The 19,397-nt window shown below is 52.3% G+C and overlaps 1 protein-coding gene across 1 annotated transcript; it reads left to right on the top strand.

The window, feature by feature from the left end:
- The first annotated feature begins 2,422 nt into the window (after positions 1–2,422).
- Positions 2,423–10,363, top strand: TCF23 (transcription factor 23). Its single transcript, XM_003827086.5, has 3 exons — positions 2,423–2,710; positions 3,477–3,719; positions 6,042–10,363. The coding sequence occupies exons 1-3, from the start codon at positions 2,489–2,491 to the stop codon at positions 6,219–6,221; spliced, it is 645 nt and encodes a 214-aa protein (XP_003827134.1). The 5' UTR covers positions 2,423–2,488; the 3' UTR covers positions 6,222–10,363.
- Positions 10,364–19,397: the final 9,034 nt, after the last annotated feature.

Genomic DNA, 19,397 nt, shown 5'->3' with positions numbered 1-19,397 from the left:
TGGAGTGAAGTGGCGTGATCTCAGCTCATTGCAACCTCCGCCCCCGGGTTCAAGCAATTCTTCTGCCTCAGCCTCCCACGTAACTGGGATTATAGGCACCTGCCACCACACCTGGCTAATTTTTGTATTTTTAGTTGAGACAGGGTTTCGCCATGTTGGCCAGGCTAGTTTCGAACTCCTGACCTCAGGTGATCCACCCACCTCGGCCTCCCAAAGAGCTGGGATTACAGGCATGAGCCACCGCGCCCGGCCTGATGCATATCTTTTCCATCTCCTTTCTATATGTTCACATAAGCACATAAAACTTTACATTTCTATTTTTTATTTTTTGGTGTATTTTTTTACGTGGCTGGGGTCTTACTATATATATTGATCTACAACTAGCTTTTTTCACAACTGTATGTTTTGAAGAGTTTTTCATGTCATTTAACAAAGGGCTGTCATTATTTTTATTACTGTACATTATTTCATAGTATGGAGATGCCAAAATTTATTTAACGACTTCCCTACTGATGGACATGCAGGTTGTTTCTACTAACCTACCTACCTTTCTTTCTTTCTTTCCTTCCTTCCTTCCTTCCTTCCTTCCTTCCTTCCTTCCTTCCTTCCTTCCTTCCTTCCTTCCTTCCTTCTTTTTTCAAGACCGTGTCTCGCTCTGTCGCCCAGGCTGGAGTGCAGTGGCACGATCTTGGCTCACTACAAGCTCCACCTCCCAGGTTCACGCCATTGTCCTGCCTCAGCCTCCTGAGTAGCTGGGACCACAGGCACCCACCACCACGCCCGGCTAATTTTTTTGTATTTTTAGTAGAGATGGGGTTTCACCCATCTTAGCCAGGATGGTCTCAATCTCCTGACCTCGTGATCTGCCCATCTCAGCCTCCCAAAGTGCTGGGATTACAGGTGTGAGCCACTGCACCCGGCCCTTCCTTCCTTCCTTCCTTTCCTTTCCTTTTTTTTTTTTTTTTTTTTTGAGATGGAGTCTTGCTCTGTCGCCCAGGCTGGAGTCCAGGCAATCTCGGCTCACTGCAACCTCTGCCTCCCGGGTTCAAGCAATTCTCCTGCCTCAGCCTCCCGTGTAGCTGGGACTACAGGCACGTGGCACCACACCCAGCTAAATTTTTGTATTTTTAGTAGAGACGGGGTTTCACCAAGTTGGCCAGGATGGTCTCCGTCTCTTGACCTCATGATCTACCTGCCTCTGCCTCCCAAAGTGCTGGGATTACAGGCGTGAGCCACCGCGCCCGGCCTCTTTTTCCCTTTCTCTGTGGTGGGCTGCATATCTTTCTCACTGTACATCCACCTTTTTACTTTCTCCTTACTTATTTGGTCTCCCCTGAGGTTCGAGAATGGGGGACAAGGGACATCAGGCTGGATTCTGCTACAGGCAGAGGTCCCTGGAAGACAGCAGGGGCTGCTGTGGCAGATTCGTGATTCCTTCAGCCCGCCTTCTCCTAACTAGCTCTTGGAGGGTGTGATGCAACTCAGGAACACCATGGTCCTTGCCTTCAGAGACCTCATGTCTAGCATGGGGACAGACGTGTGAGTAACCCATGGGAGGCAGGCTAGCGTCAGGTGAGGGGTAGCCTTCGAAGTCCAACTGACAGCTTGGATTTTCATCCCACCCCACCACTTAACGGATGTTTGACATTGGGCAAGTTATTTCACCTCCCAGTATACCAGTTCCCACACGTCTAAACTGAGTCTCTTTTTTTCTTAAAAGGTTGCTCTGAGAAATAAATAAGATGCTTAGCACAGTGCCTGGCACACAGTAATCTATGAATATCGAACTTTCGGGAAAGTAGCCAGGCTGTGGTTGTACCAATCAAACAGGGACCCATGGGCTCTGGGCCTGTGGGATTTGAAGTCTTCACGAATGAAAGGCGGAGACCTGAAGGATGGGCAGTACCTCCTGGCAGAGCTGGAGGAAGCTATTCTGGAGCGTGGAAGGGTAAACTTAAACGCACAGTGGAAATCGGAGGCATATTTGGGGCATGGCAAATCGCGCCCTGTGGCTGGAAGGTCACGTTCATTGGCAAGGGGAGGAAAGGCCTTTCAGGGATGTATGCAGGCAGCCTTCTGGCACAGACGAAGGAGGTTCAAGTCCTCTCCATGGACGTGAGCTCCAAAGCGGAAGTCACAGGTCCACCATAGGACCACTGTTGAGGTTAGGCATGGCCGGAAAGGAGCTCCCTTCCCCACTATCCTCCTGCCTTCTTCAGCATGGGCCTCCTCCCAAGGCTTGGCCACTCCCAGCATCCAGCACCCCCACCTCTCAGCTGGGTTAGGAGGCAGGCGGAGGCTTTTCGCGGGGGCTGTGCCTGGTGGGCGGTTTTCCCAGAGCAGGGAGCAAACAGGACTGAGTTGGCGCCAGCTTCCTCGGATGTAGACATTGCTGGCTGGATGACCAGCCACAGCCAGCTAGCTTGAGTCCAAGGCCTCCTCAGGCACTGTGTTTCTGCTCTGTGGGCTGCAGCCCCAGTGGGGTGGCATGTCACAGAGGAAGGCCAGAGGGCCACCAGCCATGCCAGGGGTGGGGCATAGCCAGACTCAGGCCAAAGCACGGTTGCTGCCAGGCGCTGACAGGAAGAGGAGCCGCCTCAGCAGGACAAGGCAGGACCCGTGGGAAGAAAGAAGCTGGAGCAACCAGAGATGGAGCAGAGCTACCCCTGGCCCTCGAGGGACCAGGGCTGGGGGCCTGGCTCTTGGCAGGGTAAGGAAATCCTGCACCTGCAGAGGGGTCCAGGGGAGGAAGGGGTTGGAAGGTGGGGAGATGTCACCTCTGATGGTACAGCCTCACTCAGTATTACCATTCCTGCCCAAGAGAGGGGACACTGGCCCCTTAGACTCCAAGGCATCATGCTTTGGGTAGATGGGATAGATCAGAGCTGGTCTTAACCAGAGTGCAGCTCAGAGAGCTGCACTAACTCACTTCTCTTGAGGAAACTGAGGCCGGGAAGAGGGATGTGAATTTCCCAAGGTCACTGAGCAGCAGCCAGTGGTAGGACTGGGACTTCAGCCTGTGTGCTTTGACCCCTGGTTCTGTGTCTTTCCTCTTTCCCACAGCAGCCTCGTCGTCTCAGGACCTGGCTAGGTCAAGGTCAGCCCTCCCAAACAGGGTGTAGCTCTGAACTCCCCCTGGCCCCAGCACACCCTGATAAGCAGGATTCAGATTGGGCATGGGACAGGACAAAGGCTCTGAGGAGGCATGAGTGGAGTAGTAGAGAGAACACAGGACTCTGGGTTCTGAGCCAAGCTCTGCCATCCTGCAGCCATCTGACCCCTGGCCAGGCCTTCCCCCAACTTCCTCAGCTGTGAAACGCGGCAGGGCTAAAGATGACATAGGTGGGCAGAGGCCCTCTGGTGCCTACTGCTAGACACCCTTCTACTCTGGTGGGAGACCTTGTGCTCAAACGCTCTCAGAAGTCAGGGCAGTTGGGAGTCCAGGTCACACGCACTCACTGGGGCCCTCTGTGCAGAGCGAGGCCAGTCCTGAGAATGCCGCGCGGGAGCGGAGCCGGGTCAGGACGCTGCGCCAGGCCTTCTTGGCCTTGCAGGCTGCTCTGCCTGCCGTGCCGCCCGACACCAAGCTCTCCAAGTTGGACGTGCTGGTGCTCGCCGCCAGCTACATAGCCCACCTCACCCGCACACTCGGCCACGAGTTGCCTGGCCCTGCCTGGCCGCCCTTCCTGCGTGGACTCCGCTACTTGCACCCTCTCAAGGTAAGTCACAAGCCCTGGGACTTGAGAGGCGGATCTTAATGCCCAGGGCCTTGGAGAAAGGGATTGGAATGAGGGGGACATTGGACTTGGGCCCCCTGCCCTGTGCAGAACTGACATCGGGGCCAATTTCTCCTGCTGTCTCAGAGGGAGAGGAGCCAAGGCTGGCCCTTGGGGCTGCGCTGACCCTGGGTTTGTCATGGGAGTGTGGCTGGAAATGGCTTCATGGGAATGCACCTCCTTGAAGAGGAGGGAAAGACTCTGGGGTTCTTAGAGTCACAGGGAAAAAAGGAGCAGTTTCCAAGTCTGGGGCCTGGGAAAGGAAATTGTACCAAGGAGAGTCCTAGATCCCCATGCAGCTTCAGCCCATTGTGCCTGCCTTGGTGCTTTCTAGGCTTCTGTTGCAAGAGAGGTCTGTCCTCCAGGAGAACAACGGTCTGAGGGACCGTCATTCTAGAAGCAACCAAGCTGGGGGAGTTAGCAGGCAGCAGTACAGGGAAGGCGCGCACCACTTGCCAGACTGCAATCTAGCTTTTCTCAACCTCAGTTTTATTACACGTAAAATAGAAGCTAACATGAGCCTTACTTCTCTTCCAGAGTACAAAATGGAAAGTCTAATGAACATTAATCATCTTTGCAATAACAGCTAACAGTTGAGTGCTAAAGATAGGCCAGGAGCTGGGTTAAGTACGTTAGTGTATTTTTGTCTTTTAATCCATGCAAAAACCAAATGAGGATTACTTTACAGATGAGGAAACTGAAGCTTAGGCAGGTTATGAGGCTGAAAGTGGTTTGAACTCAGGGGTGTCTGACTTCAGACCCTAAGCTCATAGCCACTAAACAGACTCCAGGGACAGCGCCATAAGGAGCTGGTTGAAGAGTGCACTGTGTTAAAAAGGAAGGGTCATCTTTGCCCTCTGAGGATAACATTGCAGTGGTATCAACTTTTTTATTTTATTATTTATTTATATATGTACTATTATTTTTTTGAGACAGAGTTTCACTCTGTCGCCCAGGCTGGAGTGCAGTGGCGCAATCTTGGCTCACTGCAACCTCCACCTCCCGGTTCAAGTGATTCTCCTCCCTCAGCCTCCCGAGTAGGTGGGATTATAGGCGTGCACCACCATGCCCGGCTAATTTTTCTATTTTTAGTAGAGATAGGGTTTCACCACTTTGGCCAGGTTGGTCTCAAACTCCCGACCTCAGGTGATCCACCCACTACGGCCTCCCAAAGTGCTGGGATTACAGGTGTGAGCCACCACACCCAATTATTTATTTATTTACTTATTGTTGAGACAGGTTCTCACTGTCGCCCATGCTGGAGTGCAGTAGCACAATCATAGCTTACTGTACCCTCAAACTCCTGGGCTCAAGGAATCCTCCCACCTCAGCTTCCCCAGTAGCTGGGACTACAGCCTTATGCCACCACACCTGGCCTTTTTTTTTTCTTTTTTTTTTTGTAGAGATGGGGTCTCACTTTGTTCCACAGGCTTGTCTCAAACTCTAAGCTCAAGTGATCCTCTCACCTCTCAACTTTATTTTTATGATACTTTTCACCACCTCTTTCCCCTAAATGTCATAGTTCTGAAATGTCTTAAAACTTGGTTTTTTTCTTCAATGCAAATGTAGCTAAAATGTATAAATTTGAGACTAAGTGGGGAACTCTGAAATGTCAGTGGTGGTGCAGGGTCCTGGGATGATATAGTAGTTTCCTTCGCTGTAAAATAGTGACCAAGGCAAGGCCCTTGCTTGTAGTAGGTGATCAACAGCTATCCTGAAGAATGAACCAATGAGGGCCCGGTTAGGTCCAGCACTCCAGCACATCCACAGGGTGGGGCAGTTGGCCAGGAAGCAGCTCCCTCAGCCCCCAGGTGGAGAGGTTGTGAACAGGAGGGCGACCTCAGGGCAGTCAACCTGGTGTATTCTGGGACTGCTCATGCTCCTGCTGGAAAGATGGGCAATCCTTGGAGGACCCAGCTTGGAGTTTTTCCTGGCTGTGCTGCTCTGCCCATTGCTCAGCCTCTGGCTGTTGCCAGCTCTGCCCAGGCCAGCTGATCTTCTGTCCACCTCCCTCCCAACAGAGCACTGCTCTTCTTGGGGTCCTCTCCCTCCTCAGATGGCTCCTCCTGTGTCTCTCATCCAGGCTCTGGGTGATCAGGAGAATGTGTGGGGCTGTACATGATGATGACCCTGATCAGAGCAGTGATGGCTGGGGAAGGTGTCAGGGAGGGATGCTGGAGAAGGCTGGGTTTTGGGTGTCAAGGATCCTGGACCACGAAGGGCTGCAATAGCAGCATTTCTCACTTCCCAATCTGTGTCTTGCAGAAGTGGCCGATGCGATCCCGTCTCTATGCTGGAGGCCTGGGGTACTCCGATCTTGACTCCACCACAGCCAGCACCCCCAGCCAAAGAACAAGAGATGCAGAGGTGGGGTCCCAAGTCCCTGGAGAGGCAGATGCTCTCCTTTCCACCACACCACTCTCACCAGCTCTTGGTGACAAATAATTATCACACTCGCCCTTTTCTCCTAGACTGTGACTCATGCTTAGGGACCTGGATTTTCTACCAGCCCCCAGATTCTCAGCCATCAGACTTGACTCAGACTCAGCTCCCAAGTTCCAGCATGCAGACCAAGAGAAGCAGTAGCACTTCTGTGACGGACAGTACCCAGAGGGGCACAGGTTGGAGAGCCTCCTCCTTGGTCCCCAGGAGGGGACTTCCCCATGGCTCTTCTGTGACAGCTACTGGGAAGCGGGAGAGAAAGAGGTATAATTGGGCTCAAAGTTGAGCTAGGGAACCACCCTAGCTTTCTTCCCCTAAGGTTTCTACAAACCCTCTGCAGATAGCAAAAAGGCAGATGCAGAGGGAGGGGCCTGGGATGGCACCAGCCCCAGGTGCTGATGGGAAAGCCAGGTGGCCGGATAGGCTCCTGGTAGCTCCAAGTGTAAACAGATCTGGGCTGGGTCACACAGCCAGAGGGGAAACTGAAGAAGGAAATGTGCTTTCTAACTGCATCATGAGATGCTTACCTGATGTTAGAGAGATAGTGAGGAACTCAGGATTCCTCCCTCTGTAGTATGGGCCTTTCCAGAAGCTGCCCCTCACCACTACATTTTCTCTCTCAGCTCCTGCACTCTTCCACTCTTTTCTTTTCTTTTCTTTTCTTTTCTTCTTCTTTTTATGTAGAGATGGGGGTCTTGATATGTTGCCCAGGCTGGCCTCGAACCCCTGGCCTCAAGTGATCCTCCCACCTCAGCCTCCTAAAGTGCTGGGATTACAGGCATGAGCCACCATGCCCAACCCCACTGTTTTCTTGACATGAGTTATATCTACAGGTTAAGCCATACATCTTGCATTGCTTACATTCCAGTTTCCAGAGAAACTTTTAGATAGTCCCAGATGCCTAGTTTGAGATCTTAACCAGAAGCAATTCTACCTTAATTGAACCAAGCAGCAACTTATGGCCTTAAATATGAAGGATATTGACAGAATCAATTACATCCTTGAAGGACCTTAAGAGAAGATCAGGTATATAGGGGGTGATCATTACAGTCTTCTCTTTCCATTATGTTAGAAACCTGCCCTCAAGCAAAAACAAGATAGGCCTGCCTTCAACTGCTCAACCACTCAATTGGCTCCTTGTAAAATTTGTGTTCGAGGCTTCCCTGGCTCTGGAGTTATTTCTATAGTCTATTAGCTCCCTAGGGCCAGCTCCGCCTCATGGAGATCGTCCTTGGGGGCTTTCTCTAAGTCCTGCCATGGGGTGCCAGAAATGTGATATAGCTTCGGTGAAACTCATCTCTGGCCCTAAAGAAATAACTTGAGAACTAATCATAGAATCTACACACACTGAAAATAACTTTCCAGATCGGATGTAGCCTCAAACCTGGCACCTGAAGTCCAGATGGAACAAATTACCTTTCGGTTAAATTTCAGCCCTTCAGAGTGGGAGGGGACGGGCATGACCAACTAGAGTCCCAACAAGGTTATCCTTAGACACACACCATTGTTGTTATCATGAATGTAAGTGAGCTCTGGGCAGGCTGGGAATGGTTGGGGTCTGGGTTCTGGCATGACAGGACCCTGTACCTCCACAGGGCTGGCCAGGGCAGAGCTGAAATAGGGCTGGGGGTGCGACTGAGCCAGTTGTGGTAGAGGTAGAAAAAGAGACACAGAACATCCCAGCCCCGAGCTGCCTGGGATGTGGGAGAACAGCTGGAATGTGGCTGGGAGCCATGGGGAGAAGGCCTCGGCCAAGGCTGAACTCGTAAATCTGCCTTGAACCACGTCTCTGCAGAGGGACCCTGAAGAGCTTGTGCAGAGCTGATGTGGGCAGCTGGACAGGGCCAGGCAGGGGCAGAGGCCAGGTGTGGGAGGGCATGAGCACAGTGTTCTTCACAAGACCATAAAAGTCCAGCTAGAATGTACTATTTTTAAAGCCAAACAGCAGTATCTTCCTGGTTGAGTTCACGGGAGTGGTAGGAAGAGAAGCAGATACATTTCCTCCTCAGTTGGTGGCACACTTTCCTGGGGATGAAGGGAAATTGGCTTGGGGTGTGTGTCGGGGTCCTCTGGATAGCATGGAGCTTCTCCTGATAATAGAGTAGACTTTGGGTTGGAGCTTGCCCCACCCTGTCCTGCTCAGACTCAGGCCTTTGCCTAGTAACATTAGAGCCCTCAGGGGTGACCGCATGGCCCTGGTGTAGACAAGGAGGGCACAGGAAGGATGACGCAGGTGGAGGGCACAGGAAGGATGACGCAGGTGGAGGGCTGCAGGAGGCAGGTCCCATCACTACAAGTTTCTCAGGGTGTCTTGGGCCCTTTCCAGGCAAAGCTGTTCTCCTTTGTGCCCAGGACAGTCGAGGGGGGCGGGGCAGAGGCCATCTCCTCCAGCCACAGAGACCCAGCCCTGTCAGGCCAGCAAGCAAAGGGGCCTGGCAGGGGGCAGGGTGAGCCAAGGGAAGGCCTAGGGGATGGATGGGAATAACCAGAGGATGGACTGGGCCCTCCCTCCCTGACAAGCACAGTAATGCCCTTGAGACATGTCAGGACTTGGATGCGTGAATGAACCAGAAGTAACCCCCTTTGTCTCTGCAATGAGAAAGAAAAACACAGCCAGGCTCAGTGGCTCATGCCTGTAATCCCAGCACTTTGGGGGGTCGAGGCGGGCGGATCATGAGGTCAGGAGTTCGAGACCAGCCTCGCCAACATGATGAAACCCCTTCTTTACTAAAAATACAAAAATTAGCCAGATGTCGTAGTGGGCACCTGTAATCCTAGCTACTTGGGAGGCTGAGGCAGGAGAATTGCTTGAACCTAGGAGGCGGAGGTTGCAGTGAGCCAAGATCACGCCACTGCACTCCAGCCTGGGCGACAGAGCAAGACCCCATCTCGGGGAAAAAAAATGAAAGAAAAAAAAAAAGAAAAGAAAAGAAATAAAAGAAAATACGGATGAAAACATTTGAGCATGGATGACAAATGACACTAGGGTGGCCTGGCTCAGGAGTTGGAGGCTCAGCTGCTCCATAGGGGACTGGCCTGGCCCACCTGGTCTTCCTGCACCACCTGCCCCATCCCCAGGACTTGGGATTGGGATGGAGGTGGAGGTGGGGAACAAGACTTCCCTGCTGGCTCCCTCCACAGAGCATGTGCTTTCTGAGGAACAGGATGGCAGGGTGGAGGCTTAGATGGGGCTGTGGGGCTGGGTGTGGTGGCTGATGCCTGTAATCCCAGCACTTTGGGAGGCCGGGGTTGGGGGTGGATCATCTGAGGTCAGGAGTTCAAGACCAGCCTGACCAACATGGTGAAACCCTGTCTCTACTAAAAATACGAAATTAGCTGGGCGTGGTGGCACATGCCTATAACCCCAGCTACTTGGGAGGCTGAGGCAGGAGAATTGCTTGATCCCAGGAGGTGGAGTTTGCAGTGAGCTGAGATTGTGCCATTGCACTCCAGCCTGGGCAACAAGAGTAAAACTCTGTCTAAAAAAAAAAAAAAAAAAAAATGGGGCTGTGGGAGAAGCAGAGCTGGCCCAGTGATTTCTTTTTTTTTGTTTTTTGAGACAGAGTCTCACTCTGTCACCGAGGCTGGAGTGCAGTGGCGTGATCTCGGCTCACTGCAAGCTCCGCCTCCTGGGTTCACGCGATTCTCCTGCCTCAGCCTCCTGAGCAGCTGGGACTACAGGCACCCGCCAACACGCCCGGCTAATTTTTTTTTTTTTTTTTGTATTTTTAGTAGAGACGGGGTTTCACCATGTTAGCCAGGATGGTCTCGATCTCCTGACCTCGTGATCCGCCCGCCTCGGCTTCCCAAAGTGCTGGGATTACAGGCATGAGCCACCGCACCCGGCTGGCCCAGTGATTTCTAAGTAATACAGTGGACACTGGATTTTACCAAATTGGGAACTAGAGAAGTAGAGGATCTAGCCTTCTCTGAGACTCCTTTTCTCTTCCTCTGGGAGGAGCCTGGCTAGGGTGAGTCAGATGGCACTGTCCTCTCCCTTTTGTGGCAGGAGCCCTAACCCAGGGCCCCTAAAAGCTTATTCTATTCTAGATCAAGGTAGGCAAACTATGGCCAGTGGGCCAAACCCAGCCCCCCATGTATTTTTGTAAATAAAGTTTTATTGGAACACATCCACACCCATGTGTTTACATGTTATTTATGGCTGCCTTCCTGATAGCATTGCAGAGTCAAATAGCTGCACTAGAGACTGAAAAGCCTAAAATATTTACTCTGTGGTCCTTAACAGAAGTTTGCTAACTCCTGCTCCAGCTCAGAGGTATTCAAAGTATGGTCTAGGAACCCTGGGGGTCTCCGAGGCCCTTAAGGTGGTTTAAGTAGCCAAAACTACTTTGATAGTTTTATATTTTTAGGCCACACATGGTGGCTCGCACCTGTAATCCAGCACTTCGGAAGGTGGAGGCAGGTGGATCTCTTGAGACCAGGAGTTGAAAACCAGCCTGGGCAACGTGGCAAAACCCCGTCTCTACTAAAAATACAAAAATTGGCCAGGTGTGGTGGCAGCTGTAATCCCAGCTACTTGGGAGGGTGAGGCATGAGAATCGCTTGAACCTGGGAGGCAGAGGTTACAGTGAGCCAAGATGGCACCACTGCACTCTAGCCTGGGTGACAGAGTGAGACTCTGTCCCAAAAAAACAAAACAAGGTGGACATGGTGGCTCACGCCTGTAATCCCAGCACTTTGGGAGGCTGAGGAGGGTGGATCATTTGAGGTCAGGAGTTTGAGCCCAGCCTGGGCAATAGGTGAATCCCCATCTCTACCAAAAATACAGAAAAATTAGCTGGGTGTGGTGGCAGGCGTCTGTAGTTCCAGCTACTCAGGAGGCTGAAGCAGGAGAATCGCTTGAACCCCGGAGGTGAAGGTTGCAGTGAGCCGAGATCATACCACTGTACTCCAGCCTAGGCGATAGAGCAAGACTCCATCTCAAAAAAATAAAAACAAAACAAAACAAAAAATTAGCCGGGCTTGGATGTGTACACATGTAGCCCCAGCTACTCGAGAAGCTGAGATGGGAGAATCACTTGAGCCTGGGAAGTGGAGGCTGTAGTGAACTGTGTTCTTACCACTTCTCACCACTGCACTCCAGCTTGGGCAACAGGAGTGAGACCCTGTCTCAAACAAACAAACAAACAAACAAAAAAGAAGTTGTCTATATTTTTTACTCTTACTCTTTCAAGAGTGTAGTGGAATTTTCCAGGAGCCACATGACATGTGATATTGCAACAAATGGAATGAAGAAGCAGATAAGAGACTCCAGCTGTCTATTACAACAGATATTAAAGATATTTTCAAAAAATGTAAAGCACTGCTATTCTCACTAAATATTTTCTTCTTATATGGAAAATAATAATATTGCATAAAAATGTTATGTATGATTCAGAGAAGGACTGTGTGGTAGATAGAGCTCCCTCTCCCCTCTCCCCTCTCCCCTCCCCCCTCCCCCCTCTCCCCTCTCCCCTCTCCCCTCTTTCCACGGTCTCCCTCTGATGCCGAGCCGAAGCTGGACGGTACTGCTGCCATCTCAGCTCACTGCAACCTCCCTGCCCGATTCTCCTGCCTCAGCCTGCCGAGTGCCTGCGATTGCAGGCGTGCGCCGCCACGCCTGACTGGTTTTCGTATTTTTTTGGTGGAGACGGGGTTTCGATGTGTCGGCTGGGCTGGTCTCCAGCTCCTAACCGCGAGTGATCCGCCAGCCTCGGCCTCCCGAGGTGCCGGGATTGCAGACGGAGTCTCGTTAACTCAGTGCTCAATGGCGCCCAGGCTGGAGTGCAGTGGCGTGATCTCGGCTCGCTACAACCACCTCCCAGCCGCCTGCCTTGGCCTCCCTAAGTGCCGAGATTGCAGCCTCTGCCTGGCAGCCACCCCGTCTGGGAAGTGAGGAGCGTCTCCGCCTGACTGCCCATCGTCTGGGATGTGAGGAGCCCCTCTGCCTGGCTGCCCAGTCTGGAAAGTGAGGAGCGTCTCTGCCCGGCCGCCATCCCATCTAGGAAGTGAGGAGCGCCTCTTCCCGGCCGCCATCACATCTGGGAAGTGAAGAGCGTCTCTGCCCGGCCGCCCATCGTCTGAGATGTGGGGAGCACCTCTGCCCTGCCGCCCCGTCCGGGATGTGAGGAGTGTCTCTGCCCGGCCGCCCTGTCTGAGAAGTGAGGAGACCCTCTGCCTGGTAACCGCCCCGTCTGAGAAGTGAGGAGCCCCTCCGCCCGGCAGCCACCCCGTCTGAGAAGTGAGGAGCGTCCTCCCTCCTCGTCTGGGAGGGAGGTGGGGGGGTCAGCCCCCCACCCGGCCAGCCGCCCCGTCCGGGAGATGAGGGGCACCTCTGCCCGGCCGCCGCTACCGGGAAGTGAGGAGCCCCTCTGCCCAGCCAGCCGCCTCGTCCGGGAGGGAGGTGGGGGGGTCAGCCCCCCGCCTGGCCAGCCGCCCCATCCGGGAGGCGAGGGGTGCCTCTGCCCGGCCGCCCCTACTGGGAAGTGAGGAGCCCCTCTGCCCGGCCAGCCGCCCCGTCCGGGAGGGAGGTGGGGGGCTCAGCCCCCCTCCCGGCCAGCCGCCCCATCCGGGAGGGAGGTGGGGGGGTCAGCCCCCCGCCTGGCCAGCCGCCCCGTCCGGGAGGGAGGTGGGGGGATCAGCCCCCCGCCTGGCCAGCCGCCCCGTCCGGGAGGGAGGTGGGGGGATCAGCCCCCTGCCCAGCCAGCCGCCCTGTCCAGGAGGTCGGGGGGGCGCCTCTGCCCAGCCGCCCCTACTGGGAAGTGAGGAGCCCCTCTGCCCGGCCAGCCGCTCTGTCTGGGAGGGAGGTGGGGGGGTCAGCCCCCGGCCCGGCCAGCCGCCCCGTCCGGGAGGGAGGTGGGGGGGTTAGCCCCCCGCCTGGCCAGCCGCCCCATCCGGGAGGTGAGGGGCGCCTCTGCCCGGCCGCCCCTTCTGGGAAGTGAGGAGCCCCTCTGCCCGGCCAGCCGCCCCGTCCGGGAGGGAGGTGGGGGGGTCAGCCCCCCGCCCGGCCAGCCGCCCCGTCCGGGAGGGAGGTGGGGGGCTCAGCCCTCCGCCCGGCCAGCCGCCCCGTCCGGGAGGTGAGGGGCGCTTCTGCCCGGCCGCCCCTACTGGGAAGTGAGGAGCTCCTCTGCCTGGCCACCACCCCATCTGGGAGGTGTACTCAACAGCTCATTGAGAACGGGCCATGAAGACAATGGCGGTTTTGTGGAATAGAAAGGGGGGAAAGGTGGGGAAAAGATTGAGAAATCGGATGGTTGCTGTGTCTGTGTAGAAAGAGGTAGACATGGGAGACTTTTCATTTTGTTCTGTACTAAGAAAAATTCTTCTGCCTTGGGATCCTGTTGATCTGTGACCTTACCCCCAACCCTGTGCTCTCTGAAACATGTGCTGTATCCACTCAGGGTTGAATGGATTAAGGGCGGTGCAAGATGTGCTTTGTTAAACAGATGCTTGAAGGCAGCATGTTCGTTAAGAGTCATCACCACTCCTTAATCTCAAGTACCCAGGGACACAAACACTGCGGAAGGCCGCAGGGTCCTCTGCCTATGAAAACCAGAGAACTTTGTTCACTTGTTTATCTGCTGACCTTCCCTCCACTATTGTCCTGTGACCCTGCCAAATCCCCCTCTGCGAGAAACACCCAAGAATGATCAATAAAAAAGAAAAAAAAAAAAAAAAAAAAAAAAGTTATGTATGTTCACATAAAATGGGTTAATCAATTAGTGTTATTTTAAAATAAATATATTTTTTAAATTCTCTATTTTAATTTATAATGTGATGTTTATGGATAGATATAACCCACATAAGCAAAAACTCTTCGGGGTCCTACTTTTTTTAAGAATGTAAAGGGTTCCTGAGAACAAAAATTACGAGAACATCAACTCTAGAATAGCTTGTCGAGGAAAGCCCCTGGCCTGCCCGCCGGCTCATCCCTGTACTGAGGCAGCTCTACTCCACCCAGAGACAGAGGACTTGGGTTGAGGGGGAGCGTCTGGCACAGTGAAGACAGAGGTGGGGTCCTGAGTCAATATCACAGGAAGGTCTCCTGGAGGACACAGGTGGGGCTGCTTCCCTGATGAGCTGTGCGGGCCAGAGTCATGGCCTCCTTGTCTCTGCTGTACCCCAGCACACATTCCTCAGCTTCTCAGGAGACAAGCCAGTGATCAGAGGTGGTCCTGCAAACACAGAGCTGGTGAAGGTAAACGACAGGTGGTGATGGGATTCATGCTGAAAAGTTCCCCACTAGAAGGGAGCCCAGCAAGGCTGGGTTTGGGAGGGAGAGCAGGGGGAAGAGGGTGAGAGCACAGCACAGTGGGGAGCACAGGGTGGGCTGGGGAGGGGAGCTGACCGGCCCAGGCCGGGGCTGAGCTCCTCTGAGCCCTGAGATCCTTCTGCCCACCAAGCCAGTGCAGTCCTGTGGGTAGAACCTGAGACAGCCGTGTGGGACACATGCTTAGCTGATCCTGAGAGAGAGGGGCACTGGTGGAAGGGGGAGAGAAAAGGAGTAGAAGGGAACCTGAAGAGTCAGTGGCATCTGTGGAGAACCGCAGGGAGGGGCCCCTTGGACAGCAGGTACTACCTGACCGTAGCTCCTGCAGTGGAGCCGCTTCTGACAGGACAACGGAAGGAGGGACAGGAGCTTCAGCAACACTGGGTAAATCGTCGCAGGGTTCAGGGACCGGCCTCACAGTCCCCCAAAGGCAGAGTTGCTTCTGAGTCTCTGGGTGGAACCATCCACAGCAGCAGGCCCCATGTCCTCCCTTGGGCCCCAGAGTCCCCAGCCCCCGCCCACCTCCTACATCCCAGCAGAAAAGCCTGACAGCTACAGACACCCAAGAGCTCAGAGGGCAGGAGCCTTTCCCCCCAGGCGATAGAGTCCCTTAGGGCCCTCTTCCAGCCCCTCGGTGGTCATCTGCACTGCAATCCCACACCCTCACCCACACCCTCATTGGTGAGCTGATTCCAGGTCCTCCGACCCCCACAGGGCTGCCTGTCAGCTGCAGCTCCACAGGCCCTGGCTGGCAAGTGGCCTCCAAAAAACTGCCACCTTCCCAGCTTTGTGGATGGTCAGCCCCAAGGTGAGTATCTCTGGCCTCTTGGTAAACTCTGGGTTTCTTACTTTCCCTACTTCCCCCACCTCTGTGCTCCAGGCTGCCTTGGGAATGTGGTAGGCGCCTCCCCTCTCCCGGGTTCTACCTCCCACACTTTGCCATAGGAGAGAAAGTTTGATCCCCAACACAGCAAGAGGGTCAGCTGCTGAGCAGCAAAACAGAGGGCAAGGGCCCACTCCAGGGTTCAGAGTAACCCCAGGAGATACTCAAAAGAGGTAGGAACTGAGCACTAAGATGTTGGGGAGAGAAGAGGGAACTAAGATCCTCTGCCATTAAATACGCCAGAAGTTACGTAGGGCCAAAGACAATTGCTTTTTCTTTAACCTCGGAAAAGTTACCAAAAAGTATGATCCAGTAATCAGAATAGAAACAACCCTCCACATTGATGATGGTGGAAGCAGAAAAACAAGTTGAGTAAATCGAGTCGGCCTAAATCACTTGACAGTTGTATCATGCTTTAGCGCCTCAGCAGCTCTGGGTCCAGGCCCAGTTGGATGAAAATGGATTGTATTAGTCTGTACTCATGCTGCTAATAAAGACATACCCGAGACTGGGTAATTTAATAAGGAAAGAGGTTTAATTGACTCACAGTTCCACAGGGCCGGGGAGGCCTCGGGAAACTTACAATCATGTCGGAAGGGGAAGCAAACACGTCCTTCTTCACATGGTGGCAACAAGGAAAATTGCAGAGCAAAAGTGGGAAAGCCCCTTATAAAACCATCAGCTCTCAGGAGAACTCACTCACTATCACAAGAACAGCCTGAGGGTAAACACCTCCATGATTAAATTACCTCCTGCTGGGTCCCTCCCATGACACGAAGGGATTATGGGAACTACAATTGAGGATGATATTTGGGTGGGGACACAGCAAAACCACGTCACAGATTCTGTGTCACATATCAGCTAACTGCATGATGCTGGCTGGGCCCCTGGAGCTCCGGGGTCCTTGAGAAGGAACAGGTACATTCTTTTTTTTTTTTTTTGAGATGGTGTTTCTCTCTTGTCGCCCAGGCTGGACTGCAATGGCGCAATCTCGGCTCACTGCAACCTCTGCCTCCCAGGTTCCAGCAATTCTCCTGCCTTAACCTCCTGAGTAGCTGGGATTACAGGTGCCCACCACCATGCCTGGCTAATTTTTTTCTTTTTTTTTTTTTTCAAGATGGAGTTTTGCTCTTGTTGCCCAGGCACAATCTCGGCTCACCACAACCTCTGCCTCACAGGTTCAAGCGATTCTCCTACCTCAGCCTCTGAGTAGCTGGGATTACAGAGATGAGCCACCACGCCTGGCTAACTTTTTGTATTTTTAGTAGAGACAGGGTTTTACCATGTTGGCCAAGCTGGTCTTGAGCTCCTGACCTCAGGTGGCCCACCTGCCTCAGCCTCCCAAAGTGCTGGGATTACAGGTGTGAGCCACTGCGCCAGGCCAAATTTTTGTATTTTTGGTAGAGACAGGGTTTCACCATGTTGGCCAGGCTGGTCTCAAACTCCTGACCTCATGATCCGCCCCTCTCAGCCTCCCAGAGTGCTGGGATTACAGGCGTGAGCCACTGCACCCGGCCCTTTTTTTCTTTTTTCTTTTTTTTTTTAAGAGATGGGGGTCTCACTATGTTGCCCAGGCTAGCTTAAAACTCCTAGGCTCAAGCAATTCTCCTGCCTTCCAAAAACAGAGTAGCTGAGACTATAGGCCTGTGCCACCATGCTTGGCTTAATGTTGAAATATCCTCTTTGGCTTCTTTATGAGAACCTTTTCTGCTTAAATTTACATCCCAAGGCATGGAGATCATCTAGTCTGAAGGAACTCATAGCTCTTCCTAAATTGCAACATTGTGAAAAAAAAGTCTTAATAGAAGAGTATTGGTAAGGTTACTCAGTTCTCTCAAAGCCTTTATTTTTCCCAATTTGACATAGTTCTGGGCGATGGTCGCATCACCTAATGCAATAATTGCCATTCTTTCTGTGGAGCTTTCATTCAATTTGTGCTCAGTTATGGCAACCATGAAATCTATAGGTGTTTCCCCAGAGACAGTCTAAGCAGACATGAAGAAACAGCAGGAAAGAGAACACTCAGGGTTTGTAAAGCATACTTGACCAACTGCTGGAGTAAAAATGACTTTTGCACAAATGACATTTCATTTTTGTGTGTGTTTTTATTTTTATTTTTTGTTTGTTTTGAGACATGGTCTCCCTTTGCTGCCCAGGCTGGAGTGGAGTGGCATTATCTCAGCCCACTGCAGCCTTGACCTCCCAGGCTCAAGTGATACTCCCACTTCCTCAGCCTCCTTAGTAGCTGGGACTACAGGTGTGTGCCACCACTCCTGCCTATTTTTTTTTTTCAATTTTTTGTAGAAACGGGGTCTAACTATGTTGCCTAGGCTGGTCTCAAACTCCAAGACTCAAGTGATCCTCCCTCCTCAGCTCCCAAAGTGCTGAGATTACAGGCGTGAGCCACCACTCCTGGCCTACAAATGACATTTTTTTTTTTTTGAAATATTGAGGAAAAAATTGAGGCAAAATTAATACAAGTAGAAAGTTTATTTGGGCCAAGTTTGAGGACTGCAACCTGGGACATTGGATTCAAATTGTCCTGAATATACACTCCCGGGTTGCCTTCCTCAAACTTGGGCCCACAAAACTCTCTACTTACGTAATTTTGCCTCCATTTTTTTCCTTTGGATCAACATATCTGACATAGCAGGATTTGGAGTGACTCAGCCCTGACCACCCGGTGTTTCTCTCTGGAAGTAGTGCTCAGCACCTGCACAAATCCACTGTGTCCTCTGTCTTCAGAAGTCCTATCCGGCGTTGCAGGTGAGTTCTGAATCTGGACCTCCCTTTCTTTGGTTAAGGTCCAGATTTTAATTTGGGCTGTTTCTCTTTTGACTCTCTCAGAATGAAGGTCTCTGTCTCTGACTTTCCTATTGAAGTCAGGGGATCAAGATTTTGTTTTCTGCCAACACAGAGAACTGCGGTTTGCTTTCGTTTTCAGCTGAGGTCTTGTTGCATTGTGACCTTTCATTCTGGAAATCAGACTTGTTTCACCTATAACCAACCTCTCTTGAAGTTATTTTTCCTAATTAATGAGAGTGAATGGATTCTTCACTCTAAAGATGAAAGGCTCTTGCTCCCTCTGACCTGTTAGAGTGCTCTAAATAATTAGAGACATGGTGGAGGTGTTGGACCCTTGTCCATGATATCCAGTGGCCTTACAGGGTTTCCTCTCTCAGAGGAACATCTGCAATCTCTTGCTCTGCCAGCAAATGCACGTGAAGCCTGGTCACCTAGCACTAGTGAACCCTCTGTGACCCTCCAGGGACTCCGAGTTTCTGAGACACATAAAAGAGTGGACCCAACTCATTGGTGACATATTGAGGAACTACACTCACAAGCAGCACATTTTGAACCACAACATTCCCCAGAGCTTAGTCCTGAGTGATTCAGGTGTCTAAATTATGGGTGTTAAAGCAAACTAAATATGGCCTGAGAAGGACTCCATACTTCTATATTTGAGTCCTTGTGGACGAACTGTAACCTAGTAATAGGCAGACAGGGCGGTTAACGGTGGCTCACACCTGTAATCCCAGCACTTTGGGAGGCCAAGGCGGGTGGATCATTTGAGGTCAGGAGTTTGAGACCAGCGTGGCCAACACGGTGAGACCCCATATCTACTAAAAGTACAAAAATTAGCCAGGCGTGGTGGTGCACACCTGTAATCCCAGCTACTTGGGAGGCTGAGGCAGGAGAATCGCTTGAGCCTGGGAGGCGGAAGTTGTGGTGAGCCACGATCATGTCACTGCACTCCAGTCTGGGTGACAGAGTGAGACCCTGTCTCAAAAAAAAAAAAAAAAAATGCAGACAAGATTGAAAATCTGATTTAGGAGTATGCACCTGTAACAATAGCTGAGTCTTGGCCAATCCCAGCAGCCATACTTCAACCACTCATAGATTGCTAAGTGTTCAAACTGTGTTCAAATAAGGTAAACACCAACCTGCAACCAATCCAGCTGTTTCTGTACCTCACTGCCGATTTCTGTATGCCACTTCCCTTTTTTTGTCTATAAATTTGTTCTGG

This window comes from Pan paniscus, chromosome 12 (genome assembly GCF_029289425.2).
Source record: "Pan paniscus chromosome 12, NHGRI_mPanPan1-v2.0_pri, whole genome shotgun sequence".
NCBI lineage: Eukaryota > Metazoa > Chordata > Mammalia > Primates > Hominidae > Pan > Pan paniscus.
The sequence above is the reverse complement of the archived record's forward strand: the minus strand, read 5'-3'. Positions and strand labels throughout refer to the sequence as shown.